General features: G+C 46.7%; 1 protein-coding gene across 8 annotated transcripts in view; it reads right to left on the bottom strand.

Annotated features, from left to right (window-relative positions):
* ADCY7 (adenylate cyclase 7) overlaps positions 1 to 23350 on the bottom strand; it is a 69027-nt gene that overhangs the window by 14373 nt on the left and 31304 nt on the right. For 7 of the 8 annotated variants that reach the window (XM_077310111.1, XM_077310109.1, XM_077310115.1 and 4 more), the window contains 12 exons: positions 19131 to 19280; positions 17736 to 17881; positions 17526 to 17637; positions 14495 to 14622; positions 13539 to 13697; positions 8224 to 8356; positions 6381 to 6569; positions 4727 to 4770; positions 3400 to 3453; positions 3053 to 3133; positions 1375 to 1456; positions 457 to 554 (listed from right to left, as the gene is read on the bottom strand). In XM_077310111.1, coding sequence (XP_077166226.1) covers positions 457 to 554; positions 1375 to 1456; positions 3053 to 3133; positions 3400 to 3453; positions 4727 to 4770; positions 6381 to 6569; positions 8224 to 8356; positions 13539 to 13697; positions 14495 to 14622; positions 17526 to 17637; positions 17736 to 17881; positions 19131 to 19280 — 1376 coding nt within the window. The remainder of the gene's footprint in view (positions 1 to 456; positions 555 to 1374; positions 1457 to 3052; positions 3134 to 3399; positions 3454 to 4726; positions 4771 to 6380; positions 6570 to 8223; positions 8357 to 13538; positions 13698 to 14494; positions 14623 to 17525; positions 17638 to 17735; positions 17882 to 19130; positions 19281 to 23350) is intronic. The other variant, XM_077310116.1, reaches the window with a different exon arrangement.

Here is a 23350-nt window from a genome sequence, read left to right as displayed (position 1 = left end):
TAGCAAATTTCCTTGATCGTGACCATTCAGCCACAAATGACCATACTGTTCCTTCGCAGCATTTGGAGCAGGGAGACCCAAGGGACATTCTGATGTCCAGATCAAGCCCATATATATGCAGTTGAAAGTCCTTTGTTGTTCATCTCCATCTTTGTCTGGTCTAATCTAATATCTATGAAAAAGTAGCTTCCGTTTACCTTACGAATCGGAATCACACAGCGCTGGAAGAGACCACCAAGGGCCATCCAGTCCAGCCACCCTCACCTTTTCAGGGACACACCCCTGACAGGTGCTCACCCAATCTCCTCCTCACTTGCCTTGTAAACCCCCTGATGAGGTCTCCGTAAGTCAGCTTTGATTTGAGGGCCCTTGACACAGGTGCATAAACTGGATTGTGTGTGTGTTTGTGTGTGCTTGTGCAGAGACCAGATTAAAAAAAAAAAACAACCCTCTTACCTTGGCATTATGAAGATCTGCACCAGAAACATACACAGCAACACAACACTGGCGCAGACGAAATAGCTCCTCAGTTTCGGAATGGAGACAGTGCGATACTGAAATGAAACGGAGCAATTAGGGACAGATGCCAGGGCTCCAAGCCTTCCTGTGGGCAAAAATGCAGATGTTTTAGGGTTGCCAACCTCAAGGTGCTGCCTGGAGACCTCGTACTGTCATAACTGATCACCAGAGAGAAGTTCCCCTGGAGAAAATGGCTGATTTGAAGGAAGGACTCAGTGGCGTTATATATCAATGAGGTCCCTCCCCAAACCCGACCTTCCCCAGGCTCCACCCCCCTCCCAAAATATTTTCCCAATTTTATGGGTTGGGTTGTTTTATTCTTTTATTGTAAACCACCACGAGTCTTTGAGAGCAGCAGTATATAAGTTAAAATATAAATAAATAACACAGAGTTGGCATCCCTACAATTTGTGAGTGCGCAAACGAAAAGTGGGTGTGAAGGGGGAAACTATTGCAAAGGAGGCTACTACTCCAGAATAGAACGGAGTAACTCCTCCCCTTAAGGCAGAGATCAACCAAGGGCTCCTCATGTCTGTGTGGGGTGGTGCTCTGATTTTAAAAGAAAAGGCACGTGAACAGGGTCGTTCAAGGTCGAGGTGCCCGGGAGAGACCCAACCATGCCCTTGGCTGTACTGAGGAGGTCCGAACATTCAGGCGATCCTGATGAGAATCGGGGAGTTCAGCCCCATGCCGCCTGCCCACCTCCTCGGTGCAAAGTTCTACAAAGAGGAGAGCTGCAATGCGCCATGAGATGCTTCGACCCACTGCGTACACCTTCCCTCTGAAAGAGCCTTCTCGGCTCGCGGCTGAGTTATCGTCACACACGCCTGGGAAGGCTAGCCGTCCCTTACCAACCTCTTTCTCGAGTCCCATCTCGACGAAAAACAGCAAGAATCCACACAGCCCACGAAAGTCGTCGGTGTTCCCACACCAGGGCCTGCGGTGGAAAAGGAAAGCGCCACTGAGAAACACACAGAAGTGGTGGTGATGATGACGGGAGGGATACAGAAGCCTGGAAAATGTTTCAGAGGTTTCTCAACAGTAAAAAAAAAAGTTGAGAAAGGCTGGCCCTATACAGTCTCTTCCCCGACAATTAAATGGGTAGATTATTCAGAACAAAGTCAGATCTCTTGAGTGTGCTCACGCTAATGACATTCGAGTCCAGGAGTATCTCAGACAAGACGTTCAAGGCGGATCGACAGTCCGATATCCCTTGGGATCCAGCCAGTGGAGCTTCGACTCTCCAAAGCGTCTATCCTGAAACTCTTGTCAGTCTCCAAGGTGCTCCTAGATTCGAATCTAATTATTCTATTGCAGACCAACACAGCTGCCCTCCAAGGCTCCTCTAATTGCCCCCCCCCCTACTAAGCAGAGCAGTTCATATCCTGAGCAGAACAGAACTGCTGCAGTCTTCAAGTGGGCAACGCAAGACCCTGTGTGGCTCCGGATTGCCGCTGAGTGGGTCTGCCTGTGTTAATGAGCAGGCTGTTCACATGCACAGAATAGAGGGAACACTGCTGCCCTCCACAACTATGCACATTAATGGCAACTCTATGAATGTTATTCCCTTAAATGGCTCATTAATAGGGTTTGCCAAGCCTGCAAAGAACTGGGAAGGTTTAATGGTCCTTTCTGAGCTGAAACTCCTCTTGTTCCACAATGTTTCGGAGACTGAATTTCACAAAGGTTACAGGTTACAGGGGATGAGCTAGGGGGATGTGAGTGTCCTGCATAATGCTGGGGATTGGACTAGATGGCCTGTATGGCCCCTTCCCACTCTATGATTCTATGATTCTATGATTCTATGATTCTATGATTCTATGATTCTATGATTCTATGATTCTATGATTCCATGATTCCATGATTCTATGATTCTATGAAAGGGTGTTGACCTGAGATACCAGGGTTTCCCATGCGTGCCCATTTCCTTCAACATCTAGCATGCAAACCTAAGAACAAAATTCGTATTGCAAACTGAATTTAGTTAGCCGGCTTCTGGAAGTGCCCATGAAGGCGTGCAACCCTAAACCTACTATCCAACAGTCAGGGCAGAGGGGCCGTTTCTCAGTTTCCAGTTCTGTAACGCTCACACTTCTAGGTCCCATTTTTCTCCTTCCCCCAAATGGCAGCCAGCAGCGGATGGCCTTGCTGAATCAGCTGCTAGGCTACGCTCTCTCAAAACGACAGTTCCTATCATTCTACCTCTTTCTGACCAAGTTTTCTTCCACCGCACGGCTTCTAAAAACAGACATCTCCGCAGAGGTGCCAGGGTTTTAGTCTCGGAGCCTGTTAAGAAAACTTCTAGAAAACATCAAGGGGGAGGAAATGGAAAGAGAGCCGGGTTTGCCCGAACGCTGCAAAAACCCGCCCCCCCGCATTTTTTTGAGACAAAAGGAGTGGGTTTTCTAAGCAGGCTCACACCTTCCTGCTACACAAAATGAAAGCGGAGAACTTCCCTTCCCCCCCCCCCCTTCTGCCTTTTTCGACACAGGAGGCACTTCTCTTAAGAACAGGAAGAAGAGACGGCAATTACTTGGCTGAACTGAGTCCCTCGATGGTTGACAGCATTTTGTCGTGAATATCTTCTTCCATCCTTCCCTTCTGAGAGGTATTCCTAAACGTAGAAAAGAGGGAGGGAATTGTCATTGACCCACAAGACAATCTTGGGTCTTGTAGCCCTCACGTCCGTACTCCCCACCCAAACCCCTGCATCACTACGCCCCCAGAGAAGTGTGGACCGCAAAATATAACAGGTTATCTTTTCATGCAACGAATAAAGTTTGGGGAGGGGAATGCAAGAAATGCGCAAGGGACTCCTTGAAGGTAGACCGTCAGAAAAACGCAGAGTGAAGAATAAAGGAGACAAAAAGAGACACTCACTTATAGTTTACAACGGAAGGTGGACACACACGGTCGGGCCTACAGCCATCCAGGCTAGAGAGAGAGAGAGGCGCGGATGTGACACAGTGGCTCTGTTTGCATCCCTTTAGAAGCAATCAAGTCAATCAGCCAAGGCAAGACCGTCATTAGGAGCAGTCGCTCTTTGGAGGATTGTCAAACTTTTTTTTTTAATGTATTGGCCTACACAGTCTGAGTCCTGTGGCTCCTTTAAGACCAACCCAGTTTAATTCTGGGTGTTTTCATATGTATGCACAGGTCTCCAGGCTTCCTCAAGGTTTCCTCAATTTGGATGCTGTGACACAGTTTACTAATGTAACAAGATTAAGTTTTGCTTATATATTCCTGCTGTTATGATGGTGCTTGCACTCGAAAGCTCACACTTTGAATAAATCTTTGTTGGTCTTAAAGGTGCCGCTGGACTCTGGTTTTATTGTGCTGCTTCAGACCGGCTACTCATTTGAATCTATCTGTGTGGGTCTGTCACATACTTCAGAACTCTGAAAGCTGCTTCTGCTGGAGAAAAGCATGTTCAGGCAAGAAAGAATTTCGACAGAGAGAGAGAGTCCAGGTGAGGATATGCATTTTAACTCTTTCCCCATCTATCACTTCAGCATTGGCGGGATGAGGCTGTTGGAGGGGTTGGCACTTAGCCGCTAAAGAACACAAACTGGAAATCAAACAGTGCAGCGGGAAAGAGAGGAGTTGTCAAACGCCAATGCAAATCCCACGAAGCGAAAATGCGGTTATAAGCAGAGGAGGGTCCAACGTACACCGCGATAAGAACATGTGAAGGAAGCAACAGCTTTGCAGTTGAGCTACTCTGTGGCCTCCCGATAGGTCTAGGCTGCTGGGAGTGACTTGCAAAAGAACATCTGCAACTCAAACAGCATCTTATTAACACCCATCAGCAACTGTATGGGAGAGCTCACGAGTAAACCGCAGGCCTGCATTCAGACCCCTTGTGCCCACACATTTTGCACGCACGAATCAAGAGGAACCCTTCCATCCCAAGCAAAGAAAAAGGCAGCTTCTAAGACGGCCACCACCGTATGGTGGTTTTGCATGAAGATTTGCTGGCTTTGAAACACAACAATAAAATGTCATGGTAGTCCTAGGGTTTTTTTTTGTTAAATGTCTTTAGCGTTTTATTTTAGTTTTCATCACTTGCGCTCCCTGAAAGGGGTTGGAAATCCCCCCCTGAAAACTGTACCGAGATGGTTTTCAGAGGTCAGGGTCGGCTAAACAATTCCAGATGCCAAAAAGTGACGGGAACCAAAGAGAAGAATCACAACGGAACACAACTTGCCTTTCCGAAGCTCTCTGCCGGTTTGCCAGATGCAGCGTTATCTCCTAGGTGAGAGAGAAGATGTTTTTTTCTCCCTTTAAAGATGTAAATACTACCTGGAAAGCCCTGGATTACACCTTGTGTTTGACTGTTCCTCGCCCTAAGCATGCCTTTATGTTGGTGTGCCTTAATGTTCTCCCATCTAGAGCAGGGTTGGCCAAGACTGTGGCTCTTCAGATGTCCATGGACTACAATTCCCACGAGCCCCTTGCCAGCATGTGCTAAGGGTATCATTTAAAATGTACTGAATATCTAGGTAATACTAGTATGTTCTACATTCTGTTTGCTTGACAATAACTTCTGAGGAAGATCCACTTCGGAACAACCTTACATCTAGACCGGGGGTGATCAAACTGTGGCTCTCCAAATGGCCAAGGACTACAGTTCCCATGAGCCCCTGCTAGGGCTCATTTAGATGTAATCTCGTCATTTACTACAATTTGTTACAAAAGCCAATCTGCAATATCACAAGGACGGGACTTTCCTAAATTTGCAAGGCAGGATCACATAATTAATGGTGATATTTTTCTGTCAACTGTAATATGCAAGGGCCATATGTAGTTTTGTTAACTACACAACACACCAGCCATAAATCACAGTGACTGCTTGTTTTGGGGACAGGTGTCTCTTCACGTTCCACAAGGGCATAGGGGAGGAGCAGGAAGTTCTATGGGGAGGAACCCAAGCCCTAAGCTGTTTTGTGGTACGACTGAAAAAACAGCAACCAGAGGCGTTCTCTGTAAACCGACATTTATAGCTGGCCCCCTTTTTTGCTCTGCAGACATAAACACAGAAACACTGTCCGGCACACACAATACAGGAGAGCTGAGGGACACTGGTGTTTGGGGGATTTTGCAGACCATCTGAGAACTGACTGGCGGTGCAGGTTTCTTTTAAATGCCACCTTGGCGGCAGCTTTCTCCACAACACTAGGATTTTCACTGTGTGACGGAAGATAAGCTGCAGCAGCCATTTTGTGGCTGGCTCCGCCTCCTTCAACGGCCATTTTGAGGCAGCTGCGGCTCAAAAAGGTTTGGGATCCCTGATGTAAACGCAGGAATGCTCCCATCCTTAACCAATGGCAGCTGTAAGATTTATCCCCACCCTGCCCTGTGGCACCTCAACGTCAGTCACATATAAGTCAGTCAGGGCCAAACTGGACATCACATTTTACAGGAGCTGCCAACTGGGACTGGCAGCCATATTGTAGCTGCGAGTCCCTCCCGGCGACTCGATGTAAAGGGGCCTGACTCGGATTGGGCTTGTGGCTCAAGGGACAGAGGGATTCCTGCCTTCTCTCCCATGCCACAGCTCAGGGGGGACATATTTGCCCTGTCAGATGGCTTCACATGCACTGAATGTTGGTGCATGAAGGGGCAAACAATGCCTCCACTGTGGCACTGTTTGGGTCAGGTAAAGGTGGGAGGAGAGGGACCCCTCCTCCTCCTGCACCAGAGTCCCAAGCAGAATCAAGTTCCCGTGATGCTAATGAACAGAGTTCCCCTGGGATACCTGCAGCAGGTGTATGGCTTTAAGTCCCCATGGAGCCCACATGACAAACATCCTGTCCAGTTTGGCCCTCAGGAGCCCCCCGAAAACAAGAACCGAGCATCACCTTCCGATGCTTCCTTCCTTGCGCGGAGGTGTCACTGCTCACACTCTCTCGATGGTTCAGGTGAGCAAATGGCCGGGCAGCACCCCAAGACTCCAAATATCGGGTCATCCGGACAGAGGCTCTAATCTTCAGCCCATCATGCACTCTGGCCTCAGAGATCTGATGGTTATTGGAGGAACGTTGCTTGGACTGAAAATGGGAGTGGGGGGAAGATACATGCATTTTAGGAAGGTGGAGGGAAAAGGCAAGTTCAACAATCATTTTGACATAGCCACACACCCCCATAATACTAATCAAAGCACATTCTGGACTCCCCCCTCCATAAACACCCGGGAGAGGGGAATGCAGGAAAAGAGCTCAGCTAAGAATTTTATCAGGTCATGCTGGAACACCAAGGCATACACTGATCACTAGTGGAAATCTGAGCCATCCCCCCATATACAGGAGGGCTATGACAGATGTAGAGAGTTTACTTGGCATGCAGAAAGTCCCAGGTTCAATCCCCAACATCTCTAGCTGAAATGACTGGTTAGTAGGGAATGTGAAAGACCTCTACTAAGATCTCTACTGGCTTTGCTTTCTCTCCGGCTGGACGGCTACCCTCTATTATGCAGAAAACGCCATGTGCTTATCAGGCAGCAGAAGGTGCGATCTTGACCAGGTGTTGTATTTGCTGCTGTTTAAACACACACCCCTCTCTCTCTCTTGCGCACACACCTGCACACTGCCTTTTGAGCCAAGTCAATCACATATTAATCGCAAACCGATTGCAGCCCTTTTTGTTGGCAGGGAAGCATTAAGGCGGAGGGGCGTCGACCTAGCCCACGGGGGCCTCCATTCTGAGCTTCAGAAATCGCCTTCCGGCAAGACAAAAACGCCGTTTGGGAGCCGAGCGGAGCAAACCGGATTGGCCCCAGAGCGTCGCTGCTCTTCTTAATTGCCCTCTCCAGCATGCCAGTATAGCTGCACTTAGACAGGAGGTGGGTGGCTTCCAGCGTATTCTTTTTAATTACACACAGTTAAAGAACAGCCTTTTCTGGAGACTTGTTGAAACGCTCCTTGGAGACCGAGCTTTAAAAGTTATTCGTACATGGAGCTGCAGCCCCTGGCAACTGAACTGCTAACGCTGTAGCCCCGTCACACACCCACACACCCACCAAACCCCCCCCACCACCACAACGACACACACACAGACACACTATCCGCATTCTTCTCTCCCTTGGTTAGGGTTGCCAGTTCCCTGGAGAAGAGAAAAAATGTTCCGTCCCTTTAAGAGAGGCTTAACGGGATATTTCCCGAAACCCTGGTTGAGAAAGACTGAAGTAGTCAAGAAAGACCCTGGAGAGCAGCTGCTCCCAGTCTGAGTAGAGGATGCTGAGAGACTGATGGTCTGATTCAATCTACAAAAGCTTCATGTGTGTTCAAGAGTTTCAGCTGCCCATTTCCAGGCGTTAAGCTTCTGTTAGAGCAGGGGTAGTCAAACTGCGGCCCTCCAGATGTCCATGGACTACAATTCCCAGGAGCCCCCTGCCAGCGTTCGCTGGCATGGGCTCCTGGGAATTGTAGTCCATGGACATCTGGAGGGCCGCAGTTTGACTACCCCTGTGTTAGAGGGACGTCACATTTTCCTCCAGGCGTGTTGGCTGTTCCACTTCCCCTCAAATCTTTGTCGACCATTGGTTACTCTGTTTTCCTTCATCCAGCCTACTTCTGGATTTCTCTTTTATCTGCTGGGTCCATTTCCTTCTCTATTTCTCAGATCCCCTGCAGGATTTCAGCCGGAATGCGATGACATCACAGCACGTAAGCCAATGAGGAACAAATGCGTAAAAAATGCACCTACCCTTGGATCAATCACCAAGTAAGTGGTGATATTCATGGCTTTGAGGTACGGGTCTCTTAAGTGTCCATTGCCTTCTTCCACTTCGTAGGCTTTGCCTAGGTGACTGAGCGTTGCTTTGGTGATGTGGACGCGACTGGAAAGACAAAGAGAGGGAAACACAAAGGACTTAAAACTTCTTCCACCCTCCCTCAGAAAGGTCACTGCAAGTGATTCATTTCCATATCAATGGTTGTCCTTGACATGTCTGGGCCTCTCGACAGACTCTTTTGGCAGCCAATTCCAGGATCCTGGCGGCAGCTGCTACTGAACAGCTCTGCTCATTGGCCATTCATCAGGAGACATTCCCCCCCCCCCGAACTGTGTGTCCTCTTTCCCGTTGCAGAAGTCAAAATAACTGGAGCCAGATACATTATTTCCCACAAATTAAGCCACAATAGTTATACATCCAGAAGGAACAGCCCTGTAACGTGGTTTATGAGGACCAAAGAAACACACAAACTAAGGGATAATGCCCTCTTATAGTGAAATCCTAAGGAAGAACCTTTCTCTGGGAGTAAGCCTCACTAAATAGATCTGAATAGGATTGTAAGCATAGCTGGTTAGGTGAAGAAGAAGAAGAAGAAGAAGAAGAAGAAGAAGAAGAAGAAGAAGAAGAAGAAGAAGAAGAAGAAGAAGAGGAAGAGGAAGAGGAGGAGGAGGAGGAGGAGGAGGAGGAGAAGAAGAAGAAGAAGCCGCCATCCATACTTTACGTGGCAAGTCAAATCCAGCGGCCCTACAGATATCTGTCCCCCACAGCCATATGAGCATCTTCATACAGCATACCTGACCCAGGCATAAGCTGGGAAGACTTAAGGCCACCCTTAAGACAGCCCCACCAGTATTAAAAGCCACAGAATATTGCACATACTGAAAGTCTGCCCTGAGAGCCTCTGCTTGGTATGACCCATCTTTCCTCCCACCGGAAAGCCAACTTCTTCCATGACACCACCAACTTAGCTTCTCAGACCGCACTCCCAAATAACATAAAGCTAAAGGGCATGATAGAGCCTCTTGTGGCGCAGAGTGGTAAGGCAGCTGTCTGTAAGCTCTGCCCATGAGGCTGGGAGTTCGATCCCAGCAGCCGGCTCAAGGTTGACTCAGCCTTCCATCCTTCCGAGGTCGGTAAAATGAGTACCCAGCTTGCTGGGGGGTAAACGGTAAAGACTGGGGAAGGCACTGGCAAACCACCCCGTATTGAGTCTGCCATGAAAACGCTGGAGGGCGTCACCCCAAGGGTCAGACATGACTCGGTGCTTGCACAGGGGATACCTTTACCTTTACCTTTAAAGGGCATGATATAACTGGGTTTCTTCCCTTCCCACCCTCCTTTTCTCCCCCACATCAGGCCTCCTCCCCTTATGAAGTTCCTCCTTGGCACGAACACATCTCTTTTCCTTATGTAAGTCCTGCAAGCACTATGTATATTCATGGAGCTATGAATAATACCCCATTACCTTGTAGAGGCATTCAACGCAGCACACAAATTTTAGGCAGATGAATGTTAATTGCGTGCCTCTTTGCCGCTCTCACACATACAGCGGATATATGCCCAAGTGGGGACACACACAAGGACTTCCTCGTTTCTCTTTCCCGAAAGCCCCGTAGCCTCTCAACCTTTCCATCCTCCTTCTCAACCCTGGCTGACCTGCCTTTATCTCTCCCAACCCAAGCACTCCATTTTCATTTTTTCTCCTTCCTGACCCCTAGCAGCCTCTCCCTGAGGAAAGACAGGGTGAGTTACACATCATTGGCCATCAGGCAAGACTCAGTTGCACGGTGAAGAACCCATGAGAACTTGTGAGAGGAACCCTTCCCTCCTCCTGGGGCAGCCATATCTCTCCTCCTTTCCCTGCAGCTGCTCCCTTTCCCACCCACCCACCAATCTACATTTGAGCTACCTTCTATCTTCCCTTATATCTATTAACCACCAACTTTCTCCACAGTGAAGGCCCAAAGCAACTTATAACGTGTTCATCCGGTTTAGCTTCACAACAACTAGGTGAGGCAAGCTGAGAATATGTGAATGACCCAAAGTCGCCCAGCAAGTTTCCCTGGCAGAGCAGTGAATGGGACATGGGTCTCATAGACCCTGGTCTGAAACTTTAGCCAATATATCCCACTAGCTTATCTGGGGTGGCTGCCGTTGAACAGTAGTGATCAGCCAGTCCCAGAGACACAACCAAGTCATGTGATGTTGCCACCAGCCGGGTCCAAATAGGCCCTCCCTCAAAGGTAAAAACAGCTGTGGAAAGGATCCTTCCCCCTCCCCATGCCATTTACTGATAAAAACCAAGACATGAAGGCTGGCAATATTGTTGGTTGCCTAACAATGGCGACAGAAGACATTTGTTTCTTAAAGCTGTAGGCACTGCTTCTATTATTTGGAAGGCTTCACACACACACACACACACACACACACACACACACACATGGGTGTGTGTTTGTTTTTTAAAGAAAATTTAAGGTTTTTCTGCCAACCTGGGCTTTTCTCAAATTTTTAAATCACCTGTCTTGGGCACGGTTTCAGTCTTCAGGTTTAAGTATCTACACACTTGGCTATCCTGAGAATTATATATCTTGCTGGATATTAGCTGCAGTCAGGAGACTTGTTATAGCCTCCCAGCACTGTTCAAATTGTCCATCCCGGTTTGCTTTCAAGGACAACTTGCAAATGTGCCAAGAAACCCATCAACGTGGATTTAAGTTTATATACAGAAAACCCTCTTCCCCTTTGAACAAGCGTCTGAATAGCTCTTGAAACCTGGCTGGAAGGTCTCAAGAGCAACATCTCTGCCTATAATGCAGTGTGTTATCCAACCAAGAGTTTACTCAGCTGGCTAGCACCACCAGCCTTCAGAGAGAAATGTTCTGGAACACACAATAAATAAGGCTGCTCTTGAAAAACACATTTCCTCTTTCCAGCCAGTGCCTTGTCAAGATCAGGGCTGTGCATCTAATGGATGTATCTCCTTGGTATGCACACAAATGAAAGGCCATCTAGACTGCTTTTGTACAGCTGCTGCACATAATATCCACAATGTAACATTTTAAGTTCATTAACTAGCTGTAATCCAGTTAATTGGTATGATTTATGTACTGCTAAGACATTGTTGGAGCTCTCAATTTCCGTATCTTTAAGCCCAAAGGAGAATTATTTATCTGAGGCCAGGCTATAAAGCCACTGGTTAAGAGCGGTGGCTTCTAATCAGACACTCCCATAGCCTCACTCCCTGTTGTGGGGAGAGGAAGGGAAGGCGATCGTAAGCCGCTTTGAAACTCCTTTTGGGCATTGAAAAAAAATCAGAGTGGTTCAGCAGTGGAATGGGCTGCCTAAGCAGGCGGTGAACTCCCCCTCACTGGCGGTCTTCAAGCAATGATTGGATAGATACTTATCCTGGATGCTTTAGGCTGGTCCTGCATTAAGCAAGGGGCTGGACTAGATGGCCTGGATGACCCCTTCCAAGTCTATGGTTCTATGAACTGGTTGAACAAAAGCTGTATTGGTATACAGAAGATGCACCCATTTTCTCCAAGAGAACTGATCTCTGTTGTCTGGAGATGAGCCGTAATTCCGGGGGATCCCCAGGTCCTGCCTGGAGGCTGGCATCCTAGCAATATTTTGCTAAGTCACCCGAGAGTCAGCAAACACACACTAGTGTCTATTTTGTGCAGCCTCACTGGTTGCGAGAAGGTTGACACCCTGCTTAGATTACCGACAGCAACGCTGAAAATTCACTTTGCAGATAAGCATTACACTTGAGCGAACAAAGGCATAAACCTTGAGCCATAATGTGAAACTCCAAGAACAGTTAACATTTATAGTCAAGTTGGCCAGGTGGGAGTAGACTGTCTGCAAAATCTCTTTCAGCTCAATGCTTCTATGGAGTAGGGGGTGGATAACCAGGGCACATGGAAGCAGGAGGTAGAGAACAAGGAACATGAGCGTCACCAAACACCTTATCAAAACAAATATGCTGGTTTGCATGTCACTTGATATCTCCACACCTTGATATCTGTCTGGGTGGCTGGCTATTGGAGGTGTGGACTATTTGACCCATGCAAGTCACCACGAGATGATATCATCCAATGATATACATTAATGATATACCTACCTGTCCACTGGCTAGACAGGTAGCAACCCAAGAAAGGGCTTTCTCAGTTGCGGCACCAAAATGTAGGAACTCTCTCCTCGGAAAGATTTGTCTATCTCCCTCTATCTATCGTCTTCCAGTAAGGGGTGAAGATTCTTCTAGTTTTTGGGGGGTTTTTTTGCATTCCCCTGATAAATATTATTAGCCTTCCTCCCTGGTTGCATTATTACACAAGCTTTTACATTTTATCAAACTGTTGAAATATTTTAGATGGGCTTATGTTTAAATGATATTTTCAACATCTGTATTGTTTTAACGTTGGTATGTTTTGGTGTCTGATGTCTGTTGCCTTGGGGACCGTATTTGGGTGGAAAGACAGCACCGAAATGGTTCTTAACAAATAAATCAATACATTGGCATTGAGGTAAAAGCCTGCAATAGTACAGAGTTGTGAATTTATCAAGCCCAAATGGCTAACTACACTTCTAAGGTGCCTGTGACCCCATGAACCTATTTAAGGATTGGGGTTCTCCTTAGGATTGTCATTGGCCATTTCCACTCACCCCCCCCTCTCTCTCTCTCTCACACACACACACACACACACACACACACACACTTTGCTATATGATAGACAAACTTTCCACTGTCATATAAGCTAACAGAGCAACAACGGGGTTCGCGAAGAAATGTAAACGCAGAAAAATGAGCGAACCACGCTTTCCATGTTTTGCTGAGCACAGGACAACGAAGAACAGATTTCAGCTCGATCTGAGTTCAATATTAAGTCCCGTTTCCAGCCACTCCAGGTAGGAGGGCTTGCCAAATTTCCTTTTAAAATAAATATACCAGACGGGCACCTGTCCACAAGGTATTCAACTTGGAATACCTCTACTGGGAAGTGATCCAAGAATTATTTTTCTGCTGAGAAACCCCATTGATCTCTGCAAGACAGGCGTCGATCCCACCCTTGCTGGTTGGCAAGAGCAGGAATGAACCTGCTGGTTCACCATGTTCCTCACGGCTCACCGATTCTAAGAAAAAAAGGGTCGTGATAGACGGGCCCAGCATAATTAGCTAATCCCTTGCCGGTTTCTCCATCTCTGTTACTCATAAAAACAACAGTGCGGTTTTGGGTTATCCGCTCAGCGGCGACCGGGATGAAAGCAAGCGGCGGAAGAGCATTACCCGGGAACCCCTGCGGACTCCATGCGATTAGCCAAGGAGACGTCATGGGACCAAACGTCGTACTGCCACTTCCGCAGCCCTATCACGCCACACAGGACGTTCCCGGAATGAATGCCGACTCTCATGTTGATGTCCACGCCCGTGGCTTCTCTCACCTGCCTGCGAAAAAGATCCGGAGACGGAAATTTTAGACAATGCCTGGCTTAGGGGACTTCTTTTTCTTTTCCTTGCCAAAGGTCAAGCTTTCTAGTAATTCATGACATCGTATGTGATAAAAAGGGTACTTCATCGGTTCAGTGACCAGGACCCCCATAAACCCTTTGGGCTCCCCTTGTCACATTTTATCATTCTGTGGCCCCCTTCAAATGGGTCAGGGCCCCCCAAGGGGTCATATGACTCCCCGTTGAAAATGGCTGGTCTACGTTATTCCATTTATATCAAATTACATATAATTAATATACCCCTGACCTGACCTGACCTGACCTGATGGTCCAGGCTAGCCCAATCTCATCAGAACTCAGGAGCTAAGCAGGGTCAACTCTGGTTATTATTTGGGTGGGAGACTACCAAAGAAGTTCAGAGTTGTTACATAAGGCCAGGCAATAGGAAACTGTCTCAGGTTTGTTTCTTGCTCCAATGGCCCAGATTAACCTGATCTCAACAGATCTTAGAAGCTAAGCAGGGTCAGCCCTGGTTAGTCGTTGATGGGAGACCACCACCAAGGTAGTCCAGGGTAGCTATCTCTGTTTATCTTGAAACCCCTATGGAGTCACCATAAGTCACCTGACATTGAATGTCATTCTCCACTACCAATATACTACCGAATTATCTCCTCTGGTAGAAGGGGCTTATCGCCGGAGGGAAGCACTTGCAGCAATGGAATGGTTTCTAATAGATGCACGTTTCCTAAAATCCTTTCGAGGGCTTCAAACATATTCTACTTTTTGAGTACCTACTTTATGGCTTCACACATGTCAAGCCCCATTTTCACGCAGTTCTTGGCATGTACAGGCAAGGACACAGGTAGGCCTGAGACGCAATAATAACAGTCCCCAAGGATCTTTATCCTCATGCATTCATTTTCCTGAAAAACAAGGGAGTCATCGGAAAAATCGTAAATATGGATTAGCAAGTGCCTATCTTGAGCAACGCAAAATACCATGCTTCGCTGTACAAAACAAACTGATCTGTCATTGCGGTTACTCCACCCGAAACAACCGTTTCTCAAGCGAATCCTTGGTTCCTCAGAAACTTATCAAGGATCCCTCAACACGATCAGGCTTTACGGGAAAAAAAGAGACATTATGCAAAATTTCAATGATTCCCTTGGAATGTGAAGGAGCCTGGACCTTGCCAAAGAACCTGTAAAACAGCAGAAATTTATTCGAACATAAGAGCAGCCTTGCGGGATCAGACCGGCGCCCCATCTAGTTCATCTAGGGGTGTGCGTTCGGCTTAGCTGCGCTGGAAAAAATACCAAATAAATGTCGATTTGGGGTTTTATTCGGTATTTTTAAGCCAAACCAAGATTGATTTGGGTGCTGAATCGCTGAAGCCGAACTGATTCAGCTTTTTGATTCAGGTTTCCTGAATGGAGAAAGATGGTTAAAGTTTAAAGGGAAACAAAACTTACCTTCCAGCCCTCTCCCCTCCGGGGTTTCTGCTGGGCTTGTATTGCCTTGCTATTCTCCCCCATAGGCAACGATGGAGGATGGGCAAACCTTCTTTGGGAGCCCATAGAATTGGATCCTCTCATCCAATCTTTGTGAAACTTGGGGGTTCTTTTCAGGAGGGGCTCCAGCAGCTATGCTGCCATTTTGATGCCTCTACCTCAACTTCCACTGCCCATTAGGCCACTGAATAGATTGCTAAATTTCCCATTCACTTTAATGGCTCCATAGGCTATAATGGTGCCGAATCAATTCGGGAATCCCGAATCAGGCCGAAGACCAATACTGATTTTGGGATTCAGGTGATTTGGCACATAATGGATTAATTTGTGCTATATTGATTCCCCCCCCCCCAAAAAAATGCACACCCCTATGTCCAGCATATTGTTTCTCACAATGGCTAACCAGTTGACCGTAGAACCAACTAATTGCTCTATGGAACCTTGTAGAAGAGTTCATTCATTCATGGTCTCAGCCACTACCCAGCAGGCAATACAGCAACACAACTTGTAGAAGAAGAAGAAGAAGAAGAAGAAGAAGAAGAAGAAGAAGAAGAAGAAGAAGAGTTGTTCTTTATACCCCGCTTTTCACTGCCCAAAGGAGTCTCAAAGCAGCTTACAATCGCCTTCCCTTCCTCTCCCTGTGAGGTAGGTGAGGCTGAGAGAGCTTCTGACAAGACTGCTCAGTCAGAACAGCACTATCAGGGCTGTGAGTGGCCCAAGGCCACCCAGCTGGCTGCCTATGGAAGAGCGGAGAATCTAACCTGGCTCGCGGGGAATCTAACCTGGCTCACTACACCAGTTCAGCACTGCTCTCTCCTCCTCTACTAGTTTCTGCAAAGGTTTTTAAAAAAACAACTTAACAGGCAACATATAAAATAAAGATATTAAGGAGACGGAACTTTAAACATCGTAATTACGCACTGATGCTATTTTAGCCCATGCTGTTTCAGTACATTTAATGATTCGATTCTACCATCCATCACGACCTAATTAAGTTACTTTCTTGTAGCTTCTTTGCCTCTAATGAGATAAAGTTCAGTGACAAAATACTTCAAAGACTCTAATTCCCGCGTCATTAGTACTTATAATTTTTACATTTGGAAAAAGTCAGAAATAGAATCTGCCATAAATAGAGATAGAAAGATTAGACCGCTACAGGGATGCAATTTTTTTATTCAAAGGATGGAAGCCTACATGCTTTTTGAGGAAACCACAAAAACACGGATGTTTATTTTAGTTCTGAAACAATCAGCCCAGGAAATCATAGGTCTTAACATTTTTTCAGAGTATTGATAACTTCTTAACTAAGTGAAGCTGAAGATACTTTTTTAAGTTACATAATATTTCACTCCCCCTTTTAAAGGACAAGAAATTGGAATTAATCTCTCTCATTTATGGAGAAACCCGTACTATTATTGAAAACTTCTTCCATGCACAGAAGTGCATATTTAGGTACACCCTCTGGATTTGACACAGCAAAATGTTAACTTTTTTGCACACAGAATCATAGAGCTGGAAGAGGCCAGATAGGCCATCTAGTCCTGCTCAATGCAAGATCAGCCTACAGTTTCCAGGATAGGTAACCGTTCAGCTGCTGTTTAAAAGACGTCCAGGGTAACAGACCAGAGTCCTTAGAGAACCTGCAAATCAGATCAATGTCTGCAGCGTTTTGAATAAATTTGAGGAAATCTATGGAACGTGTATTGCTTAACAATATGGCGCTAATGCCAAGAAAATCTCAGACTACTGCATCATAACTAATAGTGACTATTGCATTATAACTGAGGGGTCAAAGTCAGGAAATCCAAGCTTTCAGATCATCAGAGAATGATTGGTGCAACAAAGTAAACAATACATAAATGTTATTAAAAGTAATATCACTGCAAAGATCGCAGGACACTGAGAGAGTCACAAGAACTCGGAATTCTGTGATTAGAAAATGAGAACGATTCTGTTATGAGTAAACAGATTTGACTCTGGAAGAACCTTAGAGACAAACAAGATTTTCGGGAATCAGAGCTCCCTTCATCAGACACGGCTACTCGAATGCTGAATCTCTGAAAATCTTGTTGGTCGCTTAAGGTACCGCCAGCCTCAAATCTGTTCTACCGCAGATGTCATGCCTTTTTAGGTTGTAACACAGGACTGCTTGAGCTTTCTTTTCATTAACTGTTCCGGATTTTCTGTAAGCTATTTCTGCAATTTAAATACATCAAGTTCGAAAAACTTCAAGTAAGGGGCACTAACATCCATCATCGGCAATCTGTCCAGAGCGACCCCGTTCAATTTATACAGAGATAATTAAATTGGCTTACCTTCGCAATCTGATCAAATTTTCCAAACAGCTCATTCAGCATCACCACCAGCTCTTTGGGAGAACAATCGCTCGCCAGCCGAGTAAACCCCACAATGTCCGCATACAAGATGCTGGAAAAAAGACATAATATTCGGTCACAATCCCTGCACAATTCCTTGCAGGCCCGGCATCTGTGACAAATTACTGCAGACCCTTTTAGACCTCTCACCTCACATTCTGGTGGCGTTTCACATACAGGCTGTGGAAGTTGTTGTCATGCTTCTTCCGATCGTTGGTTTCCTTCAGGCGTTCTATGATGGCTAGTTTCATTCCCATAGAGATATGAGCTGGCAATATTGACAAGAGCAAACTTTCCTGGGGAAGGAAGGCCGTTTTGGAAGAAATCAGTTCATAGGTGGGAAATAGCATTTTGGTTGCTTCTGGCTAAAATACTGCCCAAGGCTTTCTCACATTTGGCCACCCAAAAAAGCTATGTTATGGAGGCTCCAATCCAGCACTTGCTTGTTCATTGCAATTGTTGCCCAGGATCCACTCCGGGTATTTGTGGTTCCTGATTATAACCAGGCCCTCTTTCCCCTTGGGCACCACTTTCTCCTCTAACCACACCCCTTGTAATTGGCCCCGCCCCCTTTGGATCCACCCTTTGTGTGCTGACTACTCCCCTTCCCATTTTCAATTTGTTTATTCTGGTAGAGAGAACTCATACAAAGTTCTTGGTTAACTTAAAATACTTTGTATAAAACCGGGAGAGAAGAAAATACGCCTTCTGTGATTCTGTCTGGAGAGTTATGCAATATAACCGACATCCCGCATTCAGCCAGCCAGAATTGTCTGCATCAGGCACCAAACAAAATTCTAGTTGCGAGGACACCAAAGAACCCCTGAGGAATTCCTTTCTACAACAGGGGTCCCCAACATAGTGCCCGTTGACACCTTTCCCAGTTCTCACCAGGTGTTTGTTAGGTTCTTCTGGCAGGTCAACAAGAGGTCATAGAGGCTGAATATCCTAAGCAGTCTATCTAGCCCAGCATCCAATTTCACATAGTGGCCAACCAGTTCTTCGGGAGAGCCAACAACAAGGCATAGAGGCCAAGGCCTTCCCCTGATGTTGCCTCCTGGCACTAGGAACCAGAGGCTTACTGCCTTAGAACATGGAGGTTGCCCTCATGGCTAGAAGCCACTGATCGACTTATTCTCCATGAATCTAATTCACTTTTAAAGCTATTTATTCATGTGGCTATCACTACATCCCCTGGCAGCGAATTCTGCATTTTAATCACTTCCAGTTAGATCCAAAGACACCCATCCGTTAAGAGAGAGGAGGAAGACTCTCGCTTAACAGAAGATAGTCCCTGGGGTCAATTCATCTGGCCCAAATAATTTCAAACCAATTTCCCCTGACCCAAGGCAATCTATGGTACTCTGATTTGAAAGGCACTCGTGAACTTTAACTTTCACTTCTGCTGATAAGGAGGCTGTTTCCTGCATCCGTTGCTCCGGGCAAACGGAATCAAGTGCAAATCACAGCCCTCCCGCTTGGAGCTTACAACGGAAACACCATATCAGAGTAAAAGCACAGTGTTATTTTAAGATAATAGCTCACCTGCTGCCTCTTTTCAATCTTCAGTTTCATCTGGACTTGGATGCATTTCAACGTGTACCTGTACAAATCCAGAGAAGCGTCTTGTATCTGATGCTTGTGAAATGCCCCCATAAGGTTGCCACAAAGGAAGATGAATGCATTGGCAAGCACCTGAGGAAAGGAAAGAAATGCCCTAAAACTGGGATCTGGTGGTTGTGTATAGCGAATGGCATCTTCTTTTCCCCTGGCCCAGAACATGAGACCCCCAATCCATATGTTACAACCCACACAAGCCCACTGCTAAATACAGCAATTGTTCCATCCTGCAGCACTGCTTAATGCTTCACCACCCAAGTCAGCTAGAGATCCTGAGATTATTAGGCATGTGTGAGAACAAGATTCCAGTCCAGTATCTCCTAAAAATCAACCAGATGTCCAGTTATAAGCTTTCAAGGGCCAAAGGTCCCTTTGTAAGACTCTCCAAAGCTTAGATGCTGAAAATCTTGTGGGTATTTGCTGGCAGGGGCTCACGGGAATTGCAGTCCATGGACATCTGGAGGGCCGCAGTTTGACTACCCCTGGACTAGCACCCCTAAGCCTGGGCCTAGATCCAGACTCGCTTACTTCTTACGTCTACCTATGTTCACCCTTCCCTTTTGTTTGAAAACTGAAACGAAACAGCATCTCTTCCTCAAGTCATATATAAAGTTTTTAAAAAGGCAGGCTATAAATCAAAATAGAAATAAATCAAAGACCAAAGGCCTCACAAAGACCCAGTGTGTATCTCCTAACCAAGGCGAGAAGAAAACCACTGACAACCATTTCAGAAAAACGTCCGTGTTTAAGACATACTCATTTCTGAGGCGACTGAACCCAGGAAAGCAGGTTAACAAAAAGTTCAGTTCTGCCCTTCAGCAAAACTGCTCCGTCTTTGCATCTCAGTGGAGACGAGAGCTGGGAAAATCGCTTTTGGGTGAGCCGTCCCTTGGAATATCCATAGTATAGACAGCATCCCCTTCTCATGTTCCTCCCGATGATGCAAGATGGTCAGGACATGCTGAGTCGCACTGACTCATTGGGGTTTGCCCGCACTCAGCATCTGACAGGTCATGAGGTCAGGGAGGCATTTCCCTCCACCTCAGAGGGGCTAGTGACTGGCAGTGTGGGTTGGGTTTCTTTGGGGGGGGGGCTTGTGGTATCGCTCCTTGGTGAGTCTTTCTGAGCTGTTTGTAACTTTCAGACTTGGAACCAGCCGTCTCTGAGTTGCTCTTCAGGGAGGGGTGGGTGCTCGCATGGAAAAATTGAGAACAAGAATTATCAAGCACCAGCCGCTGTTGGTCAAGACAGTTCAGCTGGATTTCCAAAGAGCAGCTACCAATTGAGTTTCCGGTTCTCTACTTTTTTAAAAGGGAGAGAGCCAGCATGGAGTCATGGTTAAGAGCAGTAGACTCTAATCTGGAGAACTGGGTTTGATTCCCCCCACACACACACACATGCAGCCAGTTGAGTGACCTTGGACTAGTCACAGTTCTCTTAGGGCTATCCTTGCAGAGCAGTTCTCTTAGTGTTCTCTCAGGCCCAACCTACCTCACAGGTTCGTTCAGGCAGCAAAAAGCGGGGTATAGAAAACAGCTCTTCTTTGCCTACCCATTTGCAGGCCTCTACCTTACACAAACATTATAAAAGGACTTCTATTGTATATATGCTATAAAAATTATAGGGATGCTAGGCCACTGCGTGGTACCCCAGGGAAGATTTGGGGGCAGAGTAGGTGCCAAAAACCAGAAGTGGCATCATGGCATCAGAGGGTGACACTCTAGGATTCACCAAAACTCCATGGTTAAACCGTAGAGTCTTAAGCAGATCCTGTAGCACTGCCCCTGACATCATGACATCACCGCAGTTTTCAATAGCAGTCACATATGGAAGGGTTTCTGGGAGGTCTCCTACCATTATGGGAAACTGGCCCTGGGAAACAACCATGGTGGATCCATGCAATGGTCTTCTCCACAGTAGAGGGCAGTAGAGGGCAGGGGTACTGGTTTTAACGGTATTATTATTATGATGATGATGATAAACCGCCTTGGTGCCTGTGTGCAGGGAGGGGCAGTACAGAAATTGAACAAATAAATAAGTACGAAGCATTTTCACCCAGGTCATTTTGTCTGAGAACACCTCCTATTGTTAATATCCATCGAAGAAAAGAGACAGTTTTGGGGGCAAGAGAATCAAAACCACCATGTTGCCATGAAAGAAGCCAAACACACATGGTCACCCTTGTGGCAAAAACACATAATAACCATTCAACTGTTTTCGTATTTGATGTGCTAACCCACGAGCTCAGCCTGAGTCAATCTCTGGTTACTAGGAAGGGGGGGGGGAGTGTTTGATTTGAGTTTGAATTTCCTCTAAAAACGCTGAATGACTAAACAAAGGGCTGTAGAAAACTTTTTAAACAAAGCAAAACAAAACAAAACAAATGACCACATGCACTTGAAGGTTTCATTGGGTTCGTATTTGATATACCCACGTACACATGGATTACATCAGCTCTGAAAGCCAGCCAACAGATAATTTCAGGACGTGTTCACTCCCCAAACCAACACAAATTAATTCCTAGGAAGTATTCCTCTCTAAACTGGTTCACAATTAGCACACTGCCTGGAAATGAAGAGTCAATAAACCAGCTCAACAGGCTGGGGTACCTGTGCAGGGCCTTTTAAGGGAGGGGGGCCTGGAGACAGCTGAAGAAGGTTTTATTTAGGTCCGCAGTTGATTGATTTACTGGCAGTCCTAAACTGTGATTTTAAATTTTCTTTTTCTTTGCCATCTGCCTGTCTGCAGTTGCCCTTGGTATCAATCTCTCAAGAACTGAGCAGCGGGAAAGGGGGAGGGGGGGCAGACCTGCAAGACGGAGCTCTTTGACCAGGTTTATGGATGAGGCCAGTTTCTCAGGGCATAGATCTGGTGCCCGCCCTCTCCCCCCCCCTCCCCCGGAAGATACCCTCCTCCAATTTCTTGACATCTCTGGAGGAGACCAGTTACTGTACTACTGTCCCCTCTAGGTGGGTGCACCATTTAGGATGCCGTTGTTTTTACCACCATGTTGCTAATTATTATATTACTGTGTTTTAATTTGGTTTTAATCTGGTTTTATTGGGGCGCTTGTATTGGAACCTATTTGCCCCTGCCATGAGCCGGTTCCCCGCGAGTGGCAGGCAAGAAGTCCAACTAAGAAATAAACATAACAATAAGCCACTTTGAGACTCCTGAAGGTTCAGGTTGCCAGCTCTGGATTGGAAAATACCTGAAGATTTGCGGTGTGGGGGGGGGGAAGAGGGGCTTCAATGAGGTTTAATGCCCTACAGCCATTTTCCCCCCAGGCGAACTGATCTCTGTTGCTTGGAGGTCAGCTAAACCACCTGGAGGCTGGTAGCTTTACTTACAATAGAGAAAAGTGGGGTATAAAAGCCTACTCTTCTTCTTTCGCCAGGCAGGTTAAGGGGAGATCCTACAACAAAACCCTGAAATGAAGTCACGTCCTCCTCAAACCCCATGGTCCCCAGGATCTGGCGATGCCATGCCAGCATACACCTTTAAGACAGGGAGGATCTTTAAACTGTGAGAAAAGCCCAGGGAGAAAATACTCCATAATCCTTGCCTGCTCTTCAAAACATTCCCTGGGCTGCTAAATTAGCCATTAAACCCCCCTGAGGAAGCGCTGAATTACAGGCCACCTGGCCCATGTCTAGTTTGGTCCTGAGATGCAACCAGCCCAAACCAAAGCAGACGCTGAATACGGAGAAGACGCTCAGAATGCAAACAGCCAGCCTGTAGGGAGCAAATCTTTTCTTGAGAGACTTCAGGGAGTCGAAAGCAAATGATAAGAAGGGGTGAGAAAGAGAGAGAAAGGGATCAAGAGAGAGTGCGAACTGCGTCATTCAACCAAAAAGCATTCATTTGGGGGAAGGAAATGAGTTACCTCACTCCCCGAGACATGATGCACCCGTCTCAAATATGCGGAGCCTGAATCACAAGGAGGTACGGGCCTCGCACGCTGAGCTGTTTATCAGATTTTAAGGAGCCGCAGGATTAGACAGCCGACCCCTGGCTGCCAAGCCATCATGAGCCGTCACTGGCTCGGCTACACAAGGGCATGTTTTTCACCGTTTTAAGACCAGGGAGGTGTCTTCCCCCCACCCACCCACCCACTTAGGAACCCTCTTTGCAAGACGGCCAAG

Source organism: Paroedura picta, chromosome 14 (genome assembly GCF_049243985.1).
Source record: "Paroedura picta isolate Pp20150507F chromosome 14, Ppicta_v3.0, whole genome shotgun sequence".
NCBI lineage: Eukaryota > Metazoa > Chordata > Lepidosauria > Squamata > Gekkonidae > Paroedura > Paroedura picta.
Note: the sequence above shows the minus strand (reverse complement) of the source record. Positions and strands in the feature narration are given on the sequence as shown.